Source organism: Peromyscus californicus, unplaced genomic scaffold (genome assembly GCF_007827085.1).
Source record: "Peromyscus californicus insignis strain IS unplaced genomic scaffold, ASM782708v3 Scaffold_15__1_contigs__length_86483966, whole genome shotgun sequence".
Taxonomy (NCBI): domain Eukaryota; kingdom Metazoa; phylum Chordata; class Mammalia; order Rodentia; family Cricetidae; genus Peromyscus; species Peromyscus californicus.
The window spans coordinates 51,355,153-51,375,971 of NW_026294447.1; the positions used below are offsets into that span (position 1 = coordinate 51,355,153).

General features: G+C 51.0%; 1 protein-coding gene across 1 annotated transcript in view; it reads left to right on the plus strand.

Annotated features, from left to right (window-relative positions):
• Rin3 (Ras and Rab interactor 3) overlaps nt 1-20,819 on the plus strand; it is a 120,536-nt gene that overhangs the window by 95,599 nt on the left and 4,118 nt on the right. The window contains 4 exon segments of the mRNA XM_052738824.1: nt 2,190-3,403; nt 3,405-3,690; nt 7,226-7,534; nt 16,129-16,260. Coding sequence (XP_052594784.1) covers nt 2,190-3,403; nt 3,405-3,690; nt 7,226-7,534; nt 16,129-16,260 — 1,941 coding nt within the window.

A 20,819-nucleotide genomic window follows, 5' to 3' on the forward strand; every position in this document is an offset into this window, starting at 1 on the left:
GATTTTATCCTTCACCCACATGTCTTAAGGGACTGTGACATGAGCATGGAGGGAGCTGAGCTCAGCTTCCTGGGATTACTGAATAGTTCACCTTCTGGCCACCTGATGCTCCTCACTAGAAAGACTTCAAGGAGACCAGCCTGCTCTACTGGGCTTGTAGAGACATAGGTACAGTGTTTCCGATGCTTACTCCACAGAAAGTAAGCATCTGTGTGTTCTGGGTACCAAGAGTTGGTCACTCAGAGGTCAAGTGCTATCCTGGAAAGCAAAGCCACAGCCTAGCCATCATGAAGAGTGGTCCCCAGGTTATGGAAATCTAAACCTGGTCACATCTTACCCTGTGGCTGTGATTACAGGGAGCTTTGCATATTGTAGAAAGACGCATGAAAGGTCATCATCTTGTTTTTGTGGTGACAGCTGGGTGTTCTGGGCTGGCTGCCAGGTGCAACCGAGTCTGTCTAGAGCCAGGCTCCATGATGGGTACCATGCTGCTTTGGTGCTCATGGTTGGGTAGGCCACAGCTTGCTTTCTATCATGGGGTTGGACTCTGCTCACACTGATGGGTATACAACCTCAGGCCACCAAGGTGGCCAAGGTCCATGTCTTTGAGTACGCCATCATTAGAACTGGCTCTGCATGACCCTGCCATATTTCAATATCTCCTTTCACAATCAAGGACCTGTTGTGGTCAGGCCTGATGATACAGGCCTGTAATCCTAGCTGCTCTGGAAGCTGAGGCAAGAAGATTGAATGTTCAAGGGCAGCCTGGGCAACTTTGTGAAACCCTTTCTCAAAATTTGAGAACATTTTTTAAAAGGGGTAGGGCCTTCAGTGGTAGAGCACTTGCCTAGCATGTGGGAGGCCCTGGGTTCAATCCCCAATACCAGAAAAAAACAAAACCAAACAAAAAACATAGATGCTTGCTGTGTTCTTACCACATCTCTAGCTGGGGTAAAATCCGTCAGCCTCTAGCTGGGGTAAGAGCCACCAGCCACCCACTGATAGGCAGAGCAACCCAAGTGGGAAGTGATGCAAGTTCCTCAGAAGGAGCCTGTAGGGCAGCAACGGGCTGGTTTGACCTGCTCGACCTCCAGCACTCTGTGACCCCAGGTGAACACATTTCAGCTGAGTCACTTGCCTTCATCTGTAAAGTGGGGGCAAAGCCTGTGCCTAGGGGTCATCAAGACCGTCCCCGTAACTTGTCCACTGCACAAACCCTGACTCTCATTCCTCGGTGACATCTTGGGCACTCCTTTGCATAGGCATCTTACTGAGGGACCATGGGAGAGAAGCTGTGTCCACCATTCTTCCCAGAATCCTGCAGCAGCATGGTTCATAATCTTCTTACCTTTAAAATGAACACATTGGGCAGGTCCTGGGTCCCATGTTTCTCTCCATATGGAGCCACTCTCCTGTGCTCAGAGTAGCCTATTCTCCAGAAGTCATAAGCCTGTATCTTTTGGGAGGCCCGGAGCATCCCTGAGTGTTTGCTGGTATATGATACCCAGAGGCCAAGAAGTTACAATGAGGCTATGACTGGTTGGTAGCCGGCAGGGCAGGCTTGCTCAAAGGTAGGAGCTGTGTCCTCACTTGTCCCATAGCCTAGCTCCTCAGTTAGTGTCAAGACCCTCCCAAGTCACAGCAGCCTGTAGCGGACAGCTATAGGTCCAGTTCCATCACCCATAATTCTCTGGTTCCCTTTTCCTCTGTGTGCCAGCTGCAGTGACCGTAATGAGTTCTAGCCCCTTCCTGTCTACCGTAGGGTTCCCTCCCAGCACCCTGTGATGCTACTGCTGAGATACCCATTGGAGGGACAGCTAGACCAAGACCTAGGACACAATCTGCCCAGGGTACCCAGCTGGATAGCTGCGAAAACAACTTCATTCCCTCTGTCCCCACCATGCCCTCCTCCCACATGCCCAAAGCCATAGTCACCCCCACCCGAATCACTGTTGTTCTCCATGACAAGCTCTCACATGGGCACAGAACTGAAGCTGGGCCTCTTGTGTCCCCTCCCAGCTCTACTCCACCCTCTGCTGGTGGGTACACAGGGGACTTCCCCTCCTGGCAGGAAGTGGTGGGAGAAGTTTGAGAGTCCAAGAAGGGAAAACAAACCTACACACAAGCGAGGGCCCTTCCCCCACTGCTAGGAGGAAGAGGACTGACTGCCTCTGCTCTGCTCTCCTCAGGCTTCTGGGACTCCTCACTGAACCCTCCAAGAGGTCCTGTCGAGCCCCTCAGAGGCCCAGCCCCTGGGGCCCCTGCAGCCTCCAGCCTCCGGCCCACAACCCATTATGCAAACTGTTCCTGTGAAATCGAGCTGACGGTGGGAAATGACCGCCTGTGGTTTGTGAATCCTATCTTCATCGAGGACTGCGCCCTGCCGGCTGATCCACCACCTTTTGGCAGCTGCCCTCCACGCCTGGTACCTGCTGCTTCGGATGCTACCTCACCTACCTCCAAGGGATCCCCACGCCGTCCCCCACCTCCACCTCCCATACCCACCCTTCCTCCAGCTGGCCCTGCCCGGCCTCCTGCGCTTCCTGTGTCCCCTGCACCTGCTGCTCCTTTGCTCAACTCCCCCCTAATACCCACCTCTCACCTTGCACCCCATGCACCGGGCCCCCCAGGCCACCAAAACCAACCACCCATGACAGCCTGCGAGAGTCTCCCACGCCCAGCAGTAGGCCTGGGCCCCTTTGGGGAAGAAGAGATGAAGCCTGGGACAGCTTCCAGCCCCTTGCAGCCAGCTCCTCCCCCTCCACTGCCCTTGAAGAAGACTCTTCCAGCAGCTCCTCCCAGACGGCGCATCTCTGAAAGGGTGTCTCTGGAAAGCCAGAATGTGGGAACTACAGCAGACAGGGACCTCCCAAGTATTTCCAGGGCAGCCTCACTCAGCCTTCCTTCCCATGGCACCGTGAGCAGTCTTGGGGACAGGCCTTCAAGGACCACAGAGCAAGGCCAGGATACAGAGACCAAAGCTAGCCATGCTGACAATGTACCAGTGCCAACTGGCAAGACCAAACAACCCCCTATCCCACCCCCCAGGAAGAAGCGGGTCTCACGGCAGCTGGCCGCTGCCACCCTGCTCAACCCCTTGGAGAGCCCTAAAGAACCCATACAAGAGGCATCCCCTGAGAAACCAGCACCTGGTGCACCTTGGGAAGGCTTGAGCCCAGCCCCACAAGCTGGGATGCAGCACCTCCATGCCCAGACCAGCACCTGTCCCCATAGCTCTCCGGAGTTCAAGGGTTCCCTGGCCTCGCTCTCAGACAGCCTAGGGGTGCCCGCCTCAGCCACTGACCAGGATTCCTACTCAACCAGCAGTGCAGAGGAGGAGCTGGAGTTCAGCAGCCCCAACGTGAAGAAGAAGCCCTCCATGATCCTGGACAAAGCCCGCCACCCGCCTCAGCTTCGTCAGCTTCACTAGCGTCTTCCACGCCTTCCTCTCCAACGACCGCAAGCTGTATAAGAAGGTGGTGGAGCTGGCACAGGACAAGGGCTCCTACTTTGGCAGCCTAGTGCAGGACTACAAGGTGTACAGCCTGGAGATGATGGCCCGCCCGACATCCAGCACCGAGATGCTGCAGGAGATCCGAACCATGATGACCCAGCTCAAAAGCTACCTGCTGCAGAGCACTGAACTCAAAGCCCTGGTGGAGCCCAACCTGCACTCGGAGGAGGAACTCGGTCAGTGCCAGCTTGGGAGGGTGGGAGAGAAAGTGGTGCATCAGTACCCTCAGGTCAGGCATCCCTGGACCCAGAGCAGTCTCTGGAGAGCCTTGCCTAATGTCCTCATTTTTCTTCCTGACTGCCGCACAAAGCTCCTGGGCCTAAATCCTCTCTCGGGCTCCACTTCTAGGGAGCCAACTCAAGGCAGCCCACTTTCCTGACCACTCCTGTCAAGCAACCCGCCACCAGCAGCCCTCCCCTCCCCCACCAGCCTCTAACCCAGTCACCATCAAAGCTCTGCAATTAGGATGCATGGTGGCCGGTGTCCCTGCGGCACCTACGCATCTGTGTACATATTGAAAAGACTCAGGCAGACCACAGTGCTATAGCTCGGTACGATAGCATCTACCTGGAGTCCCAGCACTTAAAAAGTGGAGGCAGAAGGATCAAAGCCATTCTCAGCTATGGAGTGAGTTGAAGGTCAGCCTGGGTTCTCAAAAAGCAAAACAAAACAGAAAACTATATTGAGGGATTTAGGGGTTACCTGATAAACATTACTGTCCCTCTAGGCACCACCTCCATGTGGTCCTGAACCTTTTCTCCTTCTCCCAGTAATTAAGAGCATCAGTTCTGGACACACAGAGAAAGATGCTTTGAGACACTACAGGATGATGATTCATAGTGAGAGGTCCTAGGAAAAGAGACTGTTAAGTACCACCTTCCCTGGTGGAGACTGGATTTGATGGCTAGCTCCCGAGGACCGATATAGTTACCAGGTCACAATATTAGGACACAGTAGTAAGGTGGTGGGTGCTATGTTGAGGTCCAAGACTGGCATTACCTCCTCAGGAGGCCATAGTTATGTGTGCATGCCACTAGGGATGGAGGGCTCACCGGGGCAGGATGCTACGTGAGAAGGCCACCCACACAACCCCTGACTTTTTCCACTAACAGTTACCATGTCCCAGAGACCCAGGCATTACCCCACAGAGCTTGTCTGGGGAGGAAGTGAGTTATATAAGTAGTTTGACAGAGCACTATGCTTCCAGCTCCTTACCTGTTGTACTGGGGCGGGGGGGTGGGGGGGGGGGTGGCAGCAAGCTTATCACAAAGTCCCTCCTGCCCTCAGGGAGCTCTCATTCTGACAAATGGTAGGTAACCTGCAAGAAAGTCAGGAAGCCATGAAAGAAGACTACAGAAGTGTAAAGTAGACAGGAAGTGAAGTTTGGAGGCTCTAGGAGAGGTAGGTCACAGCATCATGGCCCCCAAGGTTTAGCATTTCTGCAGGGGGCCAGGCTGACTCCACACCGGGTCACCACTCCCACTCCAGCGGCGGCATTTCTGCAAGGAGCCAGGCTGTGGCAGATTCAAGGCAGGAGTGCCAGGGCTTCCCGTGTGCCCAGCATGGCTCTGCTCCTTGAGCTGAGTGGAAGCAGAGAGACTAGAGACAAGCAGAGCTGTCGTGACAAGATGCGCCGGGGGCAGGTAGGACAGCACAGTGGAACATGGGGCACAGATGTAGTCCATGGAAGTCGGCGAAGACCTGGCTGGCCTCATGTGGGCTCTGCATAGCTGAGGGCCAGTGTGCGCATTCCCGGGAGGCCACAGCTACGAGTCCTAAGGCCCAAACCTGGAGAAGCCCAGTGTTCTGTGTCAGAAGTTCAGTGTCAGAGAGATGGCCTCCCACCTCATTGGACATCCAGGAGGGGACGAGTGGAGGCTTCTGAGGCTGAGTCTACAGTCTGGGAGACGAAATGTCTGGAACCCAGTAACACTCAAACAGCCACAAGACAAAATCAGATCGAGCCCAGGGAAGATCGCAGGCAGTGTGCGGAACAGGAGGCCGTGAAAGGGCATAGAAAAACAGGGAAGGACATGGACAGCTCAAGGCCTAGAGAAAGCTGTGGTTAGCCATGCATGCCAGAACAGAGGGTAAAACCCATGGCCTAAGCAGAAGTGGGAGGGGACAGGCTGTAAAGAGGATGGTGGGAAGGCTTCTTTCAGGCAGAGGTGATGCTATGGGGTCAGACTATGGGGTCAGGCAGAGAGGTGGAAGATGAGGCAGGAGGATGATATGGCCACCCATACCAGGCTGTGAATGTCAGGCTAAGGATTTGGCCTGGAAGGGATGGATCCCAGAGGTGATGAGGAGAGCTATAAAGAGGGAATGATGATCCAGAACTACCCCAGTACTGGACTAGGGCATGGCCAGTTGTATTAGTTACCCATCTGTTGCTGTAACAAAATACCTAACAAAAGTAACTCAAGGAAAGAAGTGTTTGTTTTGTTTCAAGTTTGAGGATGCGGTCCTTTGTGATAGGAAGTCATGGCTGCAGGGGTTGAGGCACCTGATTACACTGCACTCACCGTCAGGAAGCAGAGATGCATGCTAGTGTTCAGCTCATTTTCTCCTCCTCATGCATCGTAGGACCCAAGCCCAGAATGGAATGGTTCTGCCCACATTTAGGAAAGCCCACCTCAATTAACCTAATGAGATCCAAGCTCACTTAGCTCCCAGCCCGCAGGTTGATCAAGACTGCAGCCTAACTCCACGGGGCAGTGGAATGGCTGGAGCAAGCTGTGTGAACAGCTGTGTAGCAAGGGGAGCACGAGATGCCGAAGTCCAGGGGCAGGGGCAGGCCTGGCAGGCTGGAGGAGCAGTGTGGGCAGGGGCAGGCCTGGCAGGCTGGAGGAGCAGTGTGGGCAGGGAAAGCATGAGCGGGTGACGAGGCAAGTCACCTAGATTTGAGAAGCACAAGAGGCATTGAGAATAACCCTACCTTGGGCTGGAGAGATGGCTCAGCAGTTAAGAGCACTGGCTACTCTCCCAGAAGACCGGGGTTCAATTCCCAGCACCCCCATGGCAGCTCACAACTGTCTGTCACAGTTCCAGGGGATCTGATACCCTCACACAGACTTACTTACATGCAGACAAAACACCAGTGCACATAAAATAAAAATAATTTTTAAAAAAGAATAATTATTTAAAAAAATAAAATTATTTTTTTAAAAAAAGAATAATTCTACCAAGCCAAGCAGTGGTGGTACACACCTTTAATCCCAGCCTCAGGAGGCAGAGGCAGGCAGATCTCTGTGAGTTTGAGGCCAGCCTGGTCAACAGCAAATTCCAGGACAGCCAGGGCTACAAAGAGAAACCCTGTCTCAAAAAAAAAAAAAAAAAAAAAAAAAAAAAAAAAAAAAAACACAAACCATCAAAAAAAGAAAAATTCTACATTGCATTTACTGGGCACTCAAACCCTTAGTATGCAGCTGCCCTGATTGTACACTGCATAGCTACAGCACATCTCGTGCCTTCTGGAATATGTGCTTATGGACAGGCTCTGTTCCTGGCACTGGAGATAACACCGCATTGGAGAGACCAGGATATTAGGCATGGGACTCTGGTGCCAGTGCCTCTGCAGAGTAACTCCCTGTCTTGTGTGTCAGGGCTAAGTAGGAACCAGGGATGGAAGGACTGTGCTGCCAGGCAGCAGAGCCAGGTGGGAGGGGCCCCTGAAGCTTCTCTCCTTACCTTTCACTCTCACCCCACCAGAGGCCATTGTGGAGTCAGCCTTGTACAAGTGTGTCCTGAAGCCCCTGAAGGACGCCATCAACTCCAGCCTGCTGGAGATCCACAGCCGCGATGGCTCACTGCAACAGCTCAAGGAGAACCAGATGGTGATCCTGTCCACCACCACCACCGACCTGGGCGTGACCACCAGCGTGCCTGAGGTGGCTGTCATGGAGAAGATCCTGCAGAAGCTGAGCAGCATGCACAAGGCCTACTCACCTGGGAAGAAGATCTCCATCTTGCTGAAGACCTGCAAGCTTATCTACGACTCTATGGCCCTCGGCAATCCAGGTAGGCAGGCTGGGTCCCTCCTGCAGAACTAGGGCAGGATGAGAGTAGGAGGCATTCCCTGGGCACACCCCACAGGGTAGCCTGGGCAAGGAAGGAAATGGTGTTTCTGCTTCCCTCAAGACAGGCAATGAGCTGGTTATATATACCTGCACCCATGTGCATCAGGAAAAGGCACCCTATGAGTTTGCAGGGAGTGCTGGCTGAAAAAACATGATTCTGCCAGCCAGATGACTCAAACACAGAACCACTGTGCCTCGATGCTGAAAGATAGAGTTCAAGATCAAAGTGCAGCAGGGCTGTGCTCTCTCTAGGCACTGGGTAGGATCTGATCCAGCCTCATTTCTAAGTCTGAAAACCCAACAGTCTTCATTCAGTATTCTCCCATGGGCTCTGTGTCCACATTTCTCTCTTACGAGGACACAGGCCCTACCCTAGTGTGATTTCATCTCAGCCAATCACATCCACAAAAGGTCACCTTCTTGGGAAATAATGTTGGCTCTTTAGCGTGTGTGAACTTAGAGGGGACAGGTCCAGCTGAGACTGTTGATAGTAGTAGCTCACTAGACCAAAGAGAACCTGGTCTAGACTCACCAAAGTCAGTGGAAGCTGCTGATGAAAGATGACCAGGCCCATCTCCACCCAGGTAGGTACCTGATGTAGGCCATCTGGGTGGGTCTCAGGGCCATAACATTTCCTAAGCATATACCTGTGGCCAGCTGGAGTCCAGGGTAGTAAGAGCTGGCATCATGACAGTGTGGCACCCTGCACTGTCTAGTCACAAGCTGAACCCAGATTCAAGGGGGTGAAGTATATGTCCTCGTTGGATGGAAAAAGCTTCAATGTCACATTGCAGGGGGTACAGGGAGGAAGGAAGAAAAGAGGGAGTGGAATCATCATGCCCATTTGTAGCCAATGTCCACAGCGCTCCTCTAGATACACAGGAAATGGAACCCATGCTCCATAGAGAATAAAACGCTGGCCAGAGTTCATCCTGCACCCAGCCCTTTAGCTAGATGTCCTGGTGGCTGATGGCCACCTGTGTAGTTAGTTGTACATGGGGGCCATGGCAGGTAATAGTGGAAAGTCACCCCAGTTGTGGCCTCCCAGACCTGGCTTCCGATTCCCAGTCTGCCCCTTACCACTTGCAGGAGCTGGAATGAGTCACTTATCTCTTTCAGCCCAGCTTCCTCGTGGGAAGAGAAGCCAGATTCTAGTAGGTCAGAGCCACACTTAGGCACTGGCTGATTTTAGAAACAAGCTGTGACATCTGACCCCGGTGCCCAGCACCAGCAGGTACAATACCTGGAGCTGGCTGAGAGGCTCCTCTTCCTCTGCATGTGCCTTAGGAATGAGCAGCCAGCTGGCCCTCTGACAAAGCAGTTGTTGGCCTGGCGCTGGGGCGTGGAACAAGGTCCCTTCACCCTAGCCAGCTTCCCTCATGAGGCTGGCAGAGACTGCAGCTCCAGGTTAGAAGCTTTTTTTGTGTGTAGGACCAATATGTGTCCTGCAACTGTGAGAGAATGAACTGAGTTCCTGAAGGGCAAATGCCACATGGGGATAAAGTTACATGGTGGCTGTGCTGTCATGGACAAGTGTGGTGAGAAGCAAGGTATCAGGACAAGTTTGTCTTTTGGAGGCCGGGGTCTTGTGCAGTGTGCAGACCAAGGCTAGGCTGTGAGCACAACTGAATCCTGCCTAAAAATGGCAGCAACAGTGGGCAGCCTCCAGGATTCAGAGCCTTACTCCCAAGCAGCACAGTCAGCCCCAGGGTCCCAGGACCCAAGGAAGGCACCCAGCAAGGCTGACAGCAGCCATGGGAAGTTGAAGGTCAGGGTCGCCTCGTGGCTGATGGAAACAATCTAGGAACGACTTTCGCTTTCTCTTCTGCAACAACAGGTGCATGTGCACTTGTATCGTCTTCCTTCAACTACTTCCTGCCTTTTCATTTTTTGAGACAGTATCTCACTGAACTGGAAGCTCATCAATTCGGTTTGGCTAACTGGCCCCACCAGTGTGCTTCAGGGATCCATCTACCTGTTACACACACACACACACACACACACACACACACACACACACACACACACACACACACACCATGCTCAGCTCTTCCCATGGGCAGTGCTGGGTATCAGAACTCAGGTCCTCATACATGTACAGCAGTCACTTTATTGACTGAGCCATCTCCCAGCCCCAGAACATTTTTTTTAACCTATCACTTGAAACTTAAAATCTTTACATGGAAATGGCTCATTGAAACAAGGATGCCTGGGTACCCTTGTGAGTTTTTTGTTTTGTTTTGTTTTGTTTTGTTTTGTTTTGTTTTTTTTGAGACAGGGTTTCTCTGTGTAGCTTTGCTCCTTTCCTGGAACTCACTTGGTAGCCCAGGCTGGCCTCGAACTCATGAAGATCCGCCTGCCTCTGCCTCCCGAGTGCTGGGATTAAAGGCGTGTGCCACCACCACCCAACTTGTGAGTTTTTATCCAAGCAATTGTCAGGTACTTCCCCCCTCTCCAAACACATACATTTTTCCTCAAATCCCATAAGTTATATATCTGGACCTTATCCCAGTCAGCGCTCTCCTGAGTCTCTGTTCCAGACTCTGGGAGTGCCAGGCAGGCCGCAGAGCTCTCGTGACGGCTGTGGATGAGTGCCTGGGTCAGCATCTGCAGATACAGCATCTCTAACTGGATCACAGGTTGTCACTGATTTATAAAGGTCCTGGAGGACTCAGAAAGGCTTAGGAATTACACATCTAAGAGCCGCTATGTTTAGCTTCCTTTAGTAAGTATGTTTCAAGGGCCTTTCTTTTCTTTGACTACACTGATTTTTTAAATTTATTTTTATTTTAATTGTGTGTGTGTGTGTGTGTGTGTGTGTGTGTGTGTGTGTGTGTGTTGAATATGTACATGTGAGTGTAAGTGCCCTAAGAGACAATGGGCCTCCTGGAGCTAGAGTTACAGGCACCTGTGAGCTGCCTGGTATCGATGCTGAGACCCGAACTCGGGTCTCCTGTAAGAGTAGCGTGCACTCGTAACTGCTGAGCCATATCTCTCTGGCCCCAGGTCGGTATCTGTGAGGATGCAGATTTCCTTCCTACACCCGTCTTTTTCACCTAGGCCACAGTTTCTCATTTCATGCTGTCACACTTCCCTCCCAGTTGCTGACTTAGTCACTTTCTCATTGCTACGATCAAACACTCTGACCAAAGTGACAGAAGAGAAAACCGGGTCTTTTCAACTTAGAGTTCAAGGTGTTGCCCATCTCAGCTGGGAAGTCATGACAGCAGAAGCTCGAAGCAGCTGGTCACATTGCATTCCACAGTTAAAAAACAGGGCAATAAATGCTGGCTAGTGCTTTCTGCAGCCTACGAAGCCCGGGTCTCACCCAAATAAAGATGACTCTCCTCATCTAATGTACTCAGTTCCTCTGATGGGCTTGCCCAGAGGTCCATCTCCTGGGTGACTGAAGAGTCTATGGAGTTGACAGCTAACACAATTACAGTTACATGAAGGTGAAACATTCTTAGCTACATCTCAGTTGACTCCAATTCTCTTCAGACTGACACTGGCTGATTTCAAGACTACCCCCTACCCCATTTCCTACCCACCCCACTCCCTTCCCTGTTCCCAGCAGCTCATGCTGTCTGGCTGTGACCTTGTGACTGAAGTGTTATCCACACACCAGCATCCCTGTGCGGAAGGCCTGGAAGCCCTTCAGCTGCAGCTGCAGCTGCAGCCTGTGTTGAGCTCGCCTCCACCCTGACCATAATCAGTAGAACCCCACCACACCTGCCCCAGCACTGCTCCTAGACCTCAGGCTCCCCGGACTTCTGTCTCCTAGACCTCAGGCTTCCTAGACCTCTGACCTTCTAGGCTTCAGAATCTCTAGACTTTGAGCCACTTAGGGCCTTAGACCATCTAGACCTCTACCCACCCTGGGCCTCAGGCCCTCCTCTCTGAGCAAGAAGCCCACCGCCTGCCTCTCCTGTCATCACCACACAGGGGAGAGAAGTTTATGTCCAGCATATGTGGCCCATTTATATAGAAATAAAACAGCCCGGCTGTGGGTGAGACCAGCTGAGACAGTAAGAAGACAGTCACATTCAGAGTGACAGGAGCCAAACGTAGCTGGTCACACTATCCTGTCCTGGGAGATAACTGCTATCACACTTGTCTAGACCTGGCCAGAATGCAAACGTACCAAATGTATGCCATAATCACTGCACCAGCTGGCCATCCTGAGAAAGCGCCAGGTTTGGGGATAGCAGTTGAGCACACGTTTGAGGGTCCTGGGTCAGGAAGTTGAGGAGACAAATGGCTTTGGATAAACTTGGCATCCATCATCCCTGGGAGCTGTGGGGTTCCTGCAGGCTTTACAAAGCTTGTCAAGAGCACTTAGGCTTTTAGGTTCATCTTCTGTTTGTCTGACAAAGAAGCCATTGGCACCTCTGGAACATCAGAGCTAGGCAAGGGAATCCATTCCTGTAGTGAGAAGAATGATTGAAGGACCCTCAGAGAGGACGGGAAGGCAAGAGGGAACCCAGGTGAAGATTCTAACCAATATACATGTAGAAGATGGGGGCTGGAGAGCTGGCTCAATGGTTAAGAGCACTGGCTTCTCTTCCAGAGGACCCAGGTTCAATTCCCAGCACCCACATGGCAGCTCACAACTGTCTCTAACTCCAGTTTCAGGGGACCTGGCACCCTCACACAGACATACATGCAGGCAAAACACCAGTGCACATGGAAAAAAAATAAAGTAGCAAACAAACAAACAAACAAATAAATAAATAAATAAATGTGGATGGCACAGAAAGGGCTTGGAAGGTGCAAGGGCTGTCCTCCATGTCTTTAGTAGTGCAGTCTTTAGAAGCTGCAGTTGGCTTTGACCAAGGGCTAGATTCATAGGACCAGAAGGTGGGATGTAGAAAACCAACTTCCCCCATCTACCTCCTGACAAAGGCCACCACTGATGGCTCAGACAGGAACAGTGGCTGGAGAATTGGATGGGAGGGGGACTCTTAATGGGGACCTGGGGGCCTATGACATTGCCGGCATGTGGAGGAGACACTGAATTCTAATGACCAAAGTCACCCATGTTTATTGTTGAGAATTTTCATGCTGATGCGGCTTTCAAATGTCCTGGGCATTGACATCTAGAGCAGCAACACAAACCCCACCCTCTGATGCTACCATGGGCTAGTAAGGCATAAAAAGTGGGGTGTCCAGGTGTTTGCTGGTCTGAACCAGGACAGGAAGGGTTCACCTCAGCTTGCAACTCCAGGTTACTGTCCATTATTACAAGGCAGTAATATCAAGGCAGACAGCAACTGAAAGCCTCATATCCAGGACCAAAAGCAGAGGGAATGAACACGTGGATCCTGTGCTCAGCTAGATTTCTCTCCCTTAGACAGTTCTAGGGCCCAGCCCAGAAATAGTGCCACCCACCTTGAAGGTGGGTCTTCCTACATCAGTTGACACTTAAGACAATTTCACCACAGACATACCCAAGGGCCGTCCATATCTAAATAATTCCTCAGCCATATTCTCTTCCCAGGTGATTCTGGGTCAGTAGTTCTCAACCTGTGGGTCTTGACCCCCTTAGGGTGGAATGACCCTTTTACAGGGGTCGCCTCAGACCATCAGAAAATACAGATATTTATATTACAATCCATAACAGTAGCAAAATTCATTATGAAGTAGCAATGAAAATAATTCCATGGTTTGAGGGATCACCACAATGTGAGAACTGTGATAAAGGGTCACAGCGTTAGGAAGGGTGAGAACCACTGGTCTAGGTTGTGACAAATTGACATCGAAAGCTAACCAGCCCAGTTTTTAAACCCTGAGCCATTTTAAGGCCCTGGCATGCATAGAAGTGACATTGAAGCCAGGGAGTTGGGCATGCAGGTGATCCTGCTCTGCTGTGTGTCTCTGCCTCCAGCTTTGAACAAGTAAATAGAAACACAAACCCCACCATCTACTAGAGCAGATGAAGTGGGGTGAGGCCCCAGGGTGTCCAGGTGTTTCTTATCTGGACCAGGTGCTCCGGAAAAGCTTCCATTTGTCCCCATATAATGTTGACTTTTCCACTATTTCATGACAGGACCCAGAAACCCATTTTAAAGGCATCAGACCTAGTGGTGGAGGTCTTTAGGGATGGCTTCCAGGAGAAAGGAAGGGACTTTAAGCCACAGTGATGTTGGAGGGCAAAGGGCAAAACAGTTTAGTCCTGAGCCCCGAGCTGCCCCAGGACTGCTGCATCAGCTACCGCTTTCAGGAAAAGGCCACTCAGCAAAACCAGGGGATGGGATGGGAAAGAGGGGGACACAGTGCTGAATTCTTCCCACCAGCTCGGCGCTCTGGAAGTCACCCTCCTTCTGGCTGGCCCCTGGTGTTATGTGTGTGCTTCTGTTTAGACTGCATCAGTATTATTTGCACGGTGTCTACAGCCACTTTGGTGACAAAGACTCGCTTGAATAGCTGGGAATGAGACTATGTATGGCCTAAGAAAACAGTATTTCCTACCTGGTGCTTTATGCTAGCCTGTCTTAGAGATAATGCCCCCAAATGACTGTATTTTATGTCATCTCCTCATTTGACACACACCACACTCCTGAGTAACAGACTATTATCCCCCAGTGTTCAGATTGGGAAGCTAAGGCTTGTCATGACCTCAGGAGAGGCCTGATCATGCAGAGCTAGAGTGGCTGCCCTAGGATCTTCCTAGTTACCTATTCCAGCCTGCAGGGCACCCAGATGAGCCCTCCTTGGTTTATTTTTCTCTAAGTGTTTACTCTCAGCCAGGCGGTAGTGACACGTGCCTTTAATCCCAACACTTGGGTGGCAGAGGCAGGAAGGTCTCTGCAAATTAAAAGTCAGCCTGGGCCGGGCGGTGGTGGCGCACGCCTTTGATCCCAGCACTCGGGAGGCAGAGGCGGGCGGATCTCTGTGAGTTCGAGGCCAGCCTGGGCTACAGAGTGAGTTCCAGGAAAGGCGCAAAGCTACACAGAAAAACCCTGTCTCGAAAAACCAAAAAAAAAAAAAAAAAAAGCCAGCCTGGTCTACAGAACAAGTTCCAGGACAGCCAGAAGGACTACAGGGGTGGGAGAGAAAAGTTCACTCTCTCCAAAGTCCCCCAGTCCATAAAATGTGCAGAAGGTCTCTGCCAGCTCTTGGCAGTGTGATTAGCTCATTGTGTGCTTGTAGATGGTGAACAGACGGAACTGGGAAAGACAGAAGCTAAAACCGGGAAACACAGGCTGACACTGGCAGGGCATGATCCATGTAAGCCAGGTGTTCAGATCACAGGAGAAGCATGTCACAACTGTCCGCATCGCCCCAGGGCATACTGCCTGCTGCCTGGTCTACAGCTGGAAAAGTCAGATAGGAGCTGATGGGTTCCAACGTGCTCAAAGCTAGTGCTGGTCCTTAAGCAGACATCAGGTCTCAGTGCCCATGCACATGCTCCCTGCCTTCATAAGAGTGGGGGATACGGGCCACAACACAGATCTGGTCCCACCAGTGATCGGCACAGAACTTGAGCATAGGCTCCCAGCTCTGAGCATTGCCCTTCCCGTGGTGAGGTTGGACTGTACTGGGTGCAGCTCACACCAGCTCAGGGAAGCTAGTTATGCCTCTGCTCCCGACTCCATGTTCAGTCTGCAGTTTGAACTTGGTCACTGTGGAAATGGTTACATCATGGAAATAGGCCAGCACTGCAGGTCAGTTTCTGTTTCTGCCTTTCCCTCGGAAAGTCTGTTGTGAAGCATCTCTCCACCCAGTCAACTGAGAATCCATATGGGGCTCAGTTTGGACCACTGGCAGTGGTGGATCTCAGGAACAATGGTGGGTCTCTGGGGTGATAATTGATCTCCGGCAGTGATAGATCTTGGGGCAAGAATGGACCTCATGTACAGTGATGTTCTCAAGTGGTGGATCTCAGGCACAGTGGTCAATCTCGGGCAGTGATGAACCTGGGGCAGGAGTGGATCTCAGCAATGGACCTCAGGGGCAGGGGTGGATCTCAGGGGCAGGGGTGGATCTCACACAGTGCTAGATCTTAGACAGGAGTGGGATTTCAGCAGTAGATCTCATGGGCATTAGTGGATCTCAGTTAGAGGTGGGTCTTAGGGGTAGTGATGGATCTCAGGCACAGTGATGGATCTCAGTTAATGGTAGGTGTCAGGGATAGTGGTAGATTTCAGGAATAGTGATAGATCTCAGGAATAGTGGACCTCAGGCAGTGGGCAGATCTGGGGCACAGGGTTGGATCTCAGGCTTATGCAAAAATTCCTGGAGATGCCATGCAGCAGTGGTGGGCCTATGAATTCAGTGTGATAAGAATTTGATGGCCCAGCAAGCAGCCAGGGGCAAGGAACCAGAGTTTTGTCACCCCAGCCCAGAGATTTCTCAGTTCCTTCTTACCACCCTATACTGAGCCACAGGCCACAAGGGGCTGACCTTAGGAGTTGTTAGGGTCCTCACTGTTGAATCGTGTGAATATGGCAACCTGGCTCTTCCAGGGTGACCTCCCATCCCTGAGTAGTTCACAGGCTCCTGGCACTCACAGCTTTCATCCTCTTCTTGCAGGGAAGCCCTACGGGGCCGACGACTTCCTGCCTGTGCTCATGTACGTACTGGCCCGCAGCAACCTCACCGAGATGCTCCTCAACGTAGAGTACATGATGGAGCTCATGGACCCCGCCCTGCAGTTGGGGGAGGGTAAGTCAGCACCACCCCTACACCCACCACTGTAGCGGGAAGTTTCTCTGGTCCCACCCAGCCCCACGGTCCAGACAAATCTCTCCCACCCGAGGTCCCACAGCCACTTATAAAATAATCACTCAGAGGCTTAATATTAGTTACAAACTGTATGGCCTTTGGCTCAAGCTTCTTGCTAGCTAGCTCTTATAACTAAACTCTACCCATTTCTATTAATCTATGTATTGCCATGTGTTCCATGGCTTTACCTGCGTCCCATTACATGTTGCTCCTTGGACGGCGGGCTGGCATCTCCCCCACTCCGCTCTTCTTCTTTCTGTATCTCTGTTTGGATTTCCTACCTGCCTCTAAGCTGCCTTGCCATGGGCCAAAGCTGCCTTATTTACTAGTCAATGGGAGCAACACATATATTCACAGCATACAGAAAGACATCCCACAGTACACCACCATCTCAGGCCCATCACCGGCTCCCAAGCCAGGCGGCCCAGCAAGGACTTCTTAGGCAGGGCCAGATTCAGGTTAAGGCCGAGGGACTTGCACACAGGCCCTGCCCAAATAGCTCATTGATTAAGAAGACAGACATACTGCAAAGAGAAGTGTTACCATATCTTGACAAAATTTGGATGATGGGAAATTCAGAGACTGGAAGCCTGTTACCCAGACAGTGCAGTCATGGAGGGCTTCTAGAGGAGGTAATACCTGAGCTGAGCATTGAAGGGTGAGCAGGAGCCAGGAGATAAAGAAGAGGAAGGAGCTGGTCATAGTGGCATTCAGATAGCAGAAGCAAGTGGATCTCCGTGTGTTCAAGGCCAACATGGTCTACATGGTTAAGTTCTAGGCCAGCCAGGGCTGCATAGTGAGACCCTGATTCAAAAATAAACAAATAAAGCTAAATAAATAAATTAAAAAGAGGGGGAGTGGCATTCTCCCTGGAGGGCACAGCAGAAGTTGGTGGTATAACAAGCGAGGCTGGAGTGGCCGAAGGTGTCGGTCGACATGGAGTGTGACTAGCAGAAGTCAGGTCTTAGATGGAGGTGTCCCCCTGAGACTCAGCCCCTGTTTATCCAACCCTGGCCAGGACTTCTGTCTGTAGGAGGAAGTTGCTGAGATGTTAACAGCTTTATACTCCCTGGCTGAATGAAGGAGGGGTATGATTTGCTATACCCTACCTCAGTTTCCCTTCCCCTGTCTTTCTACCCACAACTTCCTCAGGCCAGGACCTCAGCCATCCCTCTGCTAAGAATCCCTTGAGATACAGCAGCCCCGCTATGGGCTCTGAGGGACCATGACACATCCTCGGGGCTTCCACCCTTGAAGAATGGAACCAGCCTCCCAGGCACAAGTGTTCCCTTTGGGCTTTGTGGTTCTTGAGAGAGGCTGGCCACCTTTGCATGGTGTTTGCATCTGCCCATCTCTAGAGAGAGAAAGCCTGATGTCAGTGCTCCATCGAGGTCTTCACAGCTCAGGGCAACAGGGAAAGTTGAGAACTTAGCTGTCATATGTAACTTCGGGCTGTGGCTGTGACACCTGAAGCTCACTCTTTTCCCTCTATAGTTAAACGTTACCTGCAATTGGAGAGACGCGTTTCCTGGGAAGTCCAGGAATTCAGAAGAAGTAAATGTTTTTCAGTCCATCAACACATCCATCCACCCTTCCACCCACCACCAACCATCTATCCATCTACATGTTTACCCATCCATCTGTCCATTTACCCATCCACTCACCTATCCATCCATCTATCCATCCATCCATCTACTCACCCATGCCTTCACTAGTCAGTCCATCTACCTAACTAGCTAACTATCTACCAATTCATTTACCTATATGTCATCTCTCCATCCTCCATCTACTCACCAACCCATCCATCCACCCATTTATCAGTTCACCAGCCCATCCATTCATAAAATTACCTACCCATTCCTCAACCCATTCATCCATACTTGTCATCTGTCTACCCATCCCCCACATAGCCATTTGTCCATCTACCAACCCATGCGCTCATTGAACCATCCATGTCAGGCATGGGGCTGCAGTGCAGAGCAAGACAGAAAAGGCTGGAGTCTCATGAGACTGAGCAAACAGCTAACTCTGCACCCAGACTTACGACCCCCATCTCCTCAAGGCTTCTTCTTGGGTTTCCATGCCCACGGAAGCACTCAGAGACTGAGGAAGTTGGCAAGGATCTCTAGTCAGCGCTCACCCTGCTGAAAGAGTGACACCCACCCTGAGACCATGTCCATGAAAGTTCTGGGGACCAGGGGGAGGGTACAAAAGGGGGCACTGTGCAGGTGTCTGCCCTGGCTCACTCCCTACCTATGGAAACACTGTATCTCCTAGCTGGTCTCCTGACCCCTCCAGCCTGTGGTGTGGTGTGATTTAGCATAGCTCTCTCTGATAGCTGGTTCCCATGGTCTTTGCAGCAGGCATTTGTGGTGGAAGGACCAGGGGCTTCTTGTGAGCAGCTGGGAGAGCTGGTGGGACCCCCTTCTTATACCCACCGCTTACCCCGACCCATCTCAGGAATTGCCAAGTGAGAAGCCAAACCTCTCCCACAAGTGTCTTTATCGACCTTTTAGCTCATGTGTCCTCCCCAGGCCTGCTGACAGCTGCCTGTGTCCAGTTAATCTCACCAATGGAGTTTTTCAATCAACCCACTACATACTGTCTGGGAAGTGTCTGCAAAACTCACGGTGGTGTCGCCTGCCACCTAGTGCTCATAGCAGGCACTACACAGTCTCCACCAAAAAGAGCTAGAAGGGCCATGAGGGATGTATAGGCTTGAAGGGGCAAGAGAGCCCCAAGAGGGCTTGCAGTTCCTCCTTTCTGCCTCTGAGAAGATCAGAATCTCCCAGAACTATTATCTGAGCTCATATAACTGTACTACCCAAGCATGACTAAGCCCCGGCCCCTTACACAAATCATGACATTGAGAAGTGAGTGATTGCTTCAGGGTGCCATGCTCTTCCCTGGGACTCAGAAGCAGAGCATTCTTATCCGTGCCCTGCTCTCTTGGCCACAGAGATAGGACTCAGGGCTGTGTTTGCTCAGCTGAACTTAAGGAGTCTGGGAAGTGAGCATTTTCAGGCCAGGGCCACTTCCTCAGATAACAGCGGAGTTAGGATGGGAAGATGGATTCAGGTAGGTCACTGGCAGAATCAGTCTTATGTCCAAAATCATGGTCCTGGCCTTAATAACCAGGAAGAGCAGTCTGGGGAGCATCAGGGAAGCTAGTAGAGACAGGACTGGAAGAGAGCAGGATGCTTGGGGTGGGGGTGGGGCGTCACTATGTGATCTTGGCCATGTCACCCTCTTTTTCTGGGGTTCAGTTTCTTTCCTTTAAAGTGAAGGACTGCAGCAAGGATCTCAACTCTTAACAAGCTAATGAGCAGATAAACATCCCTGCAGAATATTGTCTTTGAACTTAAAATTCTGACCAGGCAGTGGTGGCGCACGCCTTTAATCTCAGCACTCAGAAGGCAGAAGCAGGTGGATGTCTGAGTTCAAGGCCAGCCTGGGCTACAGAGCGAGTTCCAGGACAGCCAAGGCTACAGAGAGAAAGCATGTGGTTTGTGCAGCTTGAAGAACCTTAAAACCTCAATGAGAGGAAACATTACAGATTCAGGTTGTTTTTAAAGAGAAAACTTAAATGGGCCAATATTTTGGTGGGTGACTCAGTGGGTAAAGGCGGTTGTTGCCAAGCCTGAAGACCCCAGTTCAATTCCCACAACTCATGTGGTGGAAGGAGAGAACTGACTTCTGCAAGTTGCCCTCTGACCTCCACATGAGTGCGCCCACAAATATACGTTCACATGTGTACACAAAATAAAGTTTTTAAAAAAGGTAGTAATTTTTTTTCAATGGCCAGGATCTCACTATGTAGCTCTGGGTGGCCTTGAACTTGCTATGTAGACCAAGTTGGTATCCAGCTCAGAGATTCACCTGCTTCTGCCTCCCGAGTAATGAGATTATGGATATCGAGCATCAAAATTTTTTACTATTTTAAATCCTTAAAAACTTTATGCAATAACTGAAATTTCCCGTACATCATTGAAAATCATTTTTACAATAGGTAATATACTCATGATGCTATTACAATAGATAATACATAATGCATACACATATTTTAAAGCATGTGTATCATACAGTGAAAGTTGCCTTCCAGAAATTTCTTATGTATCCTATATATTTTTAAACACTTAAAAAATCTCGTTTTAAAATTAAAAACTTATTTTAAAATATCATTTTAAAAATACTGAGTTTGGCCAGGCGGTGGTGGCGCACGCCTTTGATCCCAGCACTCGGGAGGCAGAGGCAGGCGGATCTCTGTGAGTTCGAGGCCAGCCTGGGCTACAGAGTGAGTTCCAGGACAGGCTCCAAAGCTACACAGAGAAGCCCTGTCTCAAAACAAAAAAAAAAATACTGAGTTTGGATGATAGACTTGGAGGAATTGCTAGGTCTCTTTGTTTTCTTCCTAATGTGGCCGTGCTAAATAGATAACCTCAGCCAGGTGTGGTGAACCACACCTTTAATCCCAGCACTCAGAAGGTAAAGGCTGGAAG